At 38.4% G+C, this 6,509-nt stretch overlaps 1 protein-coding gene across 1 annotated transcript; it reads left to right on the top strand.

Moving 5' to 3' along the window:
• Window positions 1–903: 903 nt before the first annotated feature.
• LOC114356611 (formin-A-like) lies at window positions 904–6,061 on the top strand. The gene is made up of 2 exons (XM_028309852.1): window positions 904–1,203; window positions 1,779–6,061. The coding sequence occupies exons 1-2, from the start codon at window positions 1,020–1,022 to the stop codon at window positions 2,774–2,776; spliced, it is 1,182 nt and encodes a 393-aa protein (XP_028165653.1). The 5' UTR covers window positions 904–1,019; the 3' UTR covers window positions 2,777–6,061.
• The last annotated feature ends 448 nt before the right edge of the window (window positions 6,062–6,509 follow it).

Here is a 6,509-nt window from a genome sequence, read left to right on the forward strand (position 1 = left end):
TAATAGGTAGTATTTTTCAACAAAAATGTACCTATAGACTGTTATGCTATCGACTGTACGTATAACCTGGATGTTTTCGTTATTTTCGGCAGCGGATTCACTCAGTGATACTCGACCCAGGTCACGTAGGTAATACCCGAAATATCCAGCGTAAACACGGGCGTTGAGTAACGTTAACAATTACACCTTCTGAAAACTAATAAAGCCAGTGCATGGTCTATCGAGAAACAATTTCGTGATTTTTCTACGAAACAAATTAAATGGAAGTTTTTTGAGGAGTTGTTATTGTCGTTTTCATAATGTTTATTTCTATTAGTAATGAATAAATATTGACTTTTGATAAAACCGCGTTAATTTCTCATCTTCTGTTTCTCACTCCCAGTTGTATTTTTATTTCTACAGACAGTCAGACTCTATTTTATTCAAGTCCATGTTGACTAATCAGTTTGCTTAACCATAAGTCAATAATTAATTACCTACCTACTGACTGTCAACGATGTTTAAATACGCGTATTATCGGCACTTGAAAAACCTAAACATTTGTTTTACGTAAAACAAGATTTTTTCTAATTATTACTAATTGTTGATTGTTTATTAATAAACTTACCGGTTTCTTCTAGTACTTTTTGTGCGAGAAATATAGTTCTTAATTATGTTAATGATGTAAAAAAGTATTCTATAATTAAGTAGAGTCTAAAAGTGTATTCAAGACTCCTCTTCAAAATATAGGTACAAAATAATATAGCACAGTGGTTTGAATACAGAAAAACAATTGAACGTAGTAGTTTCTTTTAGTTATACTTCGCGCTTCGTCTTCGAGATTAGTATTTGTAGATTATTAACAACTTGTAGTATCGCATAGACTAACCGCTTTTTACACTGTGGTTGAGAGTTTTTTTTTTTTATGAGGGTATCCCTACAAACCATTAACTACCGCTACTCGGCTTCCTCTCGTCATTCGCAGTTTAGTGCTCAACCGCTTAACACGTATTTCAAACTTGTGCTCAATCCGTGCTAAAATGCCGAAAAGAAAACGGTCTGCTGATCTAGACGACGAATTTTTACATCTTATGCGTAAAATGAAAAAATTAAAACGTAGAATGCGTAGGAAAAAAGATAGTGCTACGGACAGTGACTCGCGAGATGAAGATTCGCCGGCTCGTGAAGGTGTTCCAAGGATGCGAAGCGAGGTTCACAATCCAGGTACCTACTCATTTCATATTTATATTTTATAACTGTCCAGACGAATGCAACCGAGATAGTCAGCGGGACTACCTCACCGCATTCAAATAATGTAACGGTTACCGTACAATTCAGCGGGAATTGCACAAAACCAAATTCAGATAACAAAAGTTATCATAATATTGTACAAAATATACCATCACTTACTACAGTAAAACATATTTTATAAAGTAAAATCTATATTGAATATACCTACCATCATTATAATAATATTCCATAATAAGAAAATTGTAGAATTACTATACAATCTAAATTTTTTAACAATAAAGCAAAACTTTAAAGTCATAATGTTGTAAAAATATTATTATTTCGAGTGTGATGGTTTTATGTACCCTACTATTTATATTTCTGGAATTTTAATAAGCATAAATGTATGCTATAAGCAGTGGTCTCAGAGCCGTCATCGGGACGTACTCGACACAAAGCTTTCTCAGTCAGTAAAAAGGGTACCTCCCTATCAATATAAATTAATTATTATACATATTATTACTGCATCGCAGTCAAAAACTGACTTTAAATCTGCGTACTCTTTTCAGAGTCGCCTACCGTGCAACTAGATACGGATGGATCGTTGCCAGGATCTCCTGAAAATGTTGATGCGCAACCGAGTATAGACGATGCCTTGTTAGACATCCAAGCGTCAGGTTCAACAAATGAAACTGATAAAATAATTTCGGTTCCACCGGTCGCAGTGCCTGAAACATCTACCCAGGACGAAACTCCAGAACTAGACACTGATATCCTGGAAATATTAGGTGACGACCCAATGGTACAAATAAAGTATGGAAAAGACATACGTTCAGAACTTGCATCGCGTTTGCAACACCTTACCCAAGAAGGACTCAACAAGGAGACCAGAAAAAACCTAATCGCGAAATATCCATTGCCCGCGAACTGTACGCTTATAGGAGCTCCCAAAATTAACCCGGAAATTAAAGCAGCACTTGCTGACATTGCTTTAAAGCGAGATAAGGGTATTGAGACTAAGCAGGTACAGATGGCATCAGCCCTGTCATGCTTAAGTGACATTATTACGTCCCATCTTAACTCAAAAGAAAGAGACAACGAATTATTACAAAAGCTCATGGATACTGCCCGCCTACTTTGTGATATCCAACACAATGACTCTGCTACCAGAAAACACTTCGTTCTATCATCTCTCAAGAAAGATATGAAAGAACATCTAACGAACACAAAAATTGACTCGTTCTTGTTTGGACAAAATTTGGCGGATACTATAAAATCTGCCAAAGCAGTTAACAAGTCTGGTGTTGAATTAAAAGCAGATGAGAAGAACCAGTCTAAGAGACCCAACACCTCGGTACCGAAACCTTTAAACCGACGAGCTCCTGCTCCGGCGCGCAGGCAACCGGGTGCACCTCCAAGGAGCCGCGGGCCTGCAGCCCAGCGAGGCTCAGCTGCCCCGCCGCCGCAGACGTACTACAGAACGCCGTGGCCAGCACCGCCGCCGCCTCCCCCGCCGCCACCGCCACCGCCGCCGCCACCACCTCCGACGGCTCGTCGCCGTTATTAAATACCGTTAAGTATGCTGGTAGATTATCACTATTTTCTCGACAATGGGCCAAAATTACAGACGACCACACTATTCTCGAGTGGATTAAAGGGTATAAAATAAAATTTTCATCTCCAGTAGTACAACATACAGTGCCTGTGCAGCGCATTTATAGTGATTCTGAGCGCACACACCTCACGGAAGCGATAGAAAACCTCTTGAGAATAGGGGCCGTCTCAGAATGTAAACCATGCAGTGGCCAATTCTTGTCAAGTTTTTTCCTGACACCCAAACCAAACGGAAAAATGAGATTCATTTTGAACCTTAAAAAACTAAATAAATTCATTACTTCTGATCACTTTAAACTCGAAGATTTACGTACTGCTCTAAAATTAACATCTAAAGATTGTTTCATGGCTACACTTGATCTCAAAGACGCCTACTTTTTAATTAAAATTCATAAAACATCAAGAAAGTTCCTCCGTTTTGCCTTTGATGATAAAATTTACGAATTTAATGTACTTCCGTTTGGTTTGAGTACAGCACCTTATATTTTCACGAAAATAATGAAACCAGTCGCAAAATGTTTAAGATCCGCTGGCCTGCTATCTACTCTTTATCTGGACGACTGGCTACTTTTTGGCCAATCCTTTCAAGAGTGCATGTCAAATATTAACAGCACGAAAGAATTACTTATTTCCTTGGGATTTATCGTTAATACAGAAAAAAGTGTCCTCATACCTTCGCAGTCATGTAAATTCCTGGGAATGATTATTGATTCATGTAGTATGACTCTTAGCTTGCCAACTGAAAAACGTTTACGTGTTCAGTCTGAATTAGATTTTTTTGCCAAATTAAAACGCTGCAAAATCAGGAAGTACGCACAGCTGGTAGGCCTACTCGTATCCGCTTGTCCGGCTATTGAGTACGGCTGGCTTTACACTAAAGAATTAGAAAGATGCAAATTTCTTAATCTAAAAGATCATGACGATTACGATAGATTCATGAATATCCCTGAATCTGTCTTGCCAGACATTCATTGGTGGTCAAATACTATAACTCACTCTGTACGCCGTATCAGAGATGATAATTATGTTATCGAAATTTATTCTGACGCCTCAACAACGGGGTGGGGTGCATACTGTGATAGCAATACGGCGAGTGGTCAATGGTCTCAAAGTGAGCAAGAACAACACATAAATTATCTTGAGTTGCTTGCCGCCTTCATAGCTTTAAAAATCTTTGCCAAGAACTTGCATGATTGCCAGGTACTTTTGCGAGTAGACAACACCACCGCGATATCTTACATCAATCGCATGGGTGGTGTTCAGTTCCCGCACCTAACTCAAATAACTCGAGATATATGGCAATGGTGCGAGACCCGAAGGCTTTACATATTCGCGTCATATATTAGGTCGTGTGACAATATAATGGCAGATGCCGAGTCTCGTAGAACCCATCCTGATATAGAATGGAACCTAAGTGACTGGGCTTTTCAACATTTATTAGTTAATTTCGGTACACCGGAAATTGATCTTTTCGCAAGTCGCCTAAACCATAAATGTTCAAATTACATCTCCTGGCACAGGGATCCGGATGCTATGGCTATTAATGCGTTTACAATATGCTGGTCACATTTTTATTTCTACGCTTTCCCACCAATATCCATGATTCTCAAAACCCTCAGAAAAATCATTGCTGACAAGGCACATGGAATCATGATTGTACCACTTTGGCCAACTCAAGCCTGGTACCCATTATTTAGAAGCCTTCTTGTTTCTAATATAATTACATTCTTACCCAACGATAACGCCCTGTCATTTCATTCCAGTTCTCGTCGAATACACTCCTCCCTTACCCTGGTTGCAGGAGTGTTATCCGGGAAGCGTTAACGAGAAGGAGCCTACCGAAGGCCTCTTTAGATATCATGTTATCCTCGTTGTCGGATAGTTCAATCAAACAATACGATGTATGTCTACGAAAGTGGTGGTCTTTTTGCCAATGCAATTCAGTTGATTATTATAAAGCATCGGTCCCCATTGTAATTTCATTTCTTACACAAATGTTTAATGATGGATGCCAGTATGGGACGCTAAACTCATATAGATCTGCTCTTTCATTGACCTTAGGTCCAGCTGTGGCAAAAGATGATAGGCTACAGAGATTTCTAAAAGGCGTGTTTCGAATTAGACCACCTCTTCCCAAATATAACTTTACCTGGGACACCAACTGCGTTCTAGACACTCTAAGTACATGGCATCCTAACGAGGACTTATCCTTAAATCAGTTAACAAAAAAGACTATTACGTTACTTGCTCTCACGACAGCTCACCGAATGCAAACCCTTTCGAAAATTAAAGTTAAAAATATAGAGTTTCACAATAGACAAATAATTATAAAAATTCCCGATTTCATAAAAACCTCTCGCCCTGGTGCTAAACAACCAATTCTTCTTTTACCTTACTTTACGGATAAGCCCTCTATTTGCCCTGCAAAAACTCTAGAATGTTACCTTAACAAAACTTCATCTTTAAGAACATCTGAAGAACTATTTATTGGTATGAGTAAACCACATAAATCTGTTGGTTCACAAACGCTAAGTCGTTGGGTAAAACGCACACTTGGCGAATGTGGTCTGAACACGGATATATTCTCCGCGCACAGTACACGTCATGCCGCGACATCTCGCGCCCAGTCCCTTGGGGTCAGTGTGGATCTAATTCGTAACACCGCTGGTTGGAGTGGAAACTCTAACACTTTTGGCAAATATTACAATAGAAACATTGTTAATACAGATGATTTGTCATTCGCTAGGGCTATCATTAATAACTATCATATATAATGATCAATTTTGTAGAATAGTGATGTTACAATTAATATAAGTAATAATTGTATTCAGTCGCTGATTTAACATTACTTAACATAAAACGTGTAATGAATATACATAAAAATGATTAATAAAATTACATAAAAACTAATAATAAAAACTTTATTGACTATATTTCCTTTTGTCCTGACTCTCAAAGTCTACAAGTTGTTAATAATCTACAAATACTAATCTCGAAGACGAAGCGCGAAGTATAATTAGTGATTAAACGAACTTACCTGAGTGAAGTTCTATCATAATTATACGAAGCGCTTCGTCTGAAGAGATTAGTATGCTTTCCCTGCCCACCCTTGCCCTTAGTTAACAAAAGAAATATGTCAATGTTATGATTGTAATTCTTAATAGCTCTAAACTAAATGACGAGAGGAAGCCGAGTAGCGGTAGTTAATGGTTTGTAGGGATACCCTCATAAAAAAAAATAGAACTTCACTCAGGTAAGTTCGTTTAATCACTAATTATCTTGCGAGCAATTCATTTGTTATGTCTCTTCCATTCGAATTCAGGGTCTGTGTTAAAAAGCTCGATTTGCATTATTTATCACTGGTGTGCGAGCTAGAACAACGAGGCTAAATATAGACCCGCGCTCGACGTCTAGAGCAGCAGTGCCTTTATGTAAAGTGGGTAATAAACGTACCAGTGCACTGAATTTTTATTGGCCATTCCAAGCACAGGGATAAATCTACCCAAGGAGCATAAATGCTCTACAACAATCCTGCCCATAAAATAACCCGCTCATTAGAGAAAGAACACTAACGTTAGACGGCCTGGGAGATGGGAAAACGTCTTTATAAATCGCATCCACACCTCGATGAATCATTCAGTGTTATACAAATTAGTTCAATTAATTTACTTCAATCGTGCAGTTAG

Source organism: Ostrinia furnacalis, unplaced genomic scaffold (assembly GCF_004193835.3).
Source record: "Ostrinia furnacalis isolate ACB-3 unplaced genomic scaffold, ASM419383v2 OfSCF2833, whole genome shotgun sequence".
NCBI lineage: Eukaryota > Metazoa > Arthropoda > Insecta > Lepidoptera > Crambidae > Ostrinia > Ostrinia furnacalis.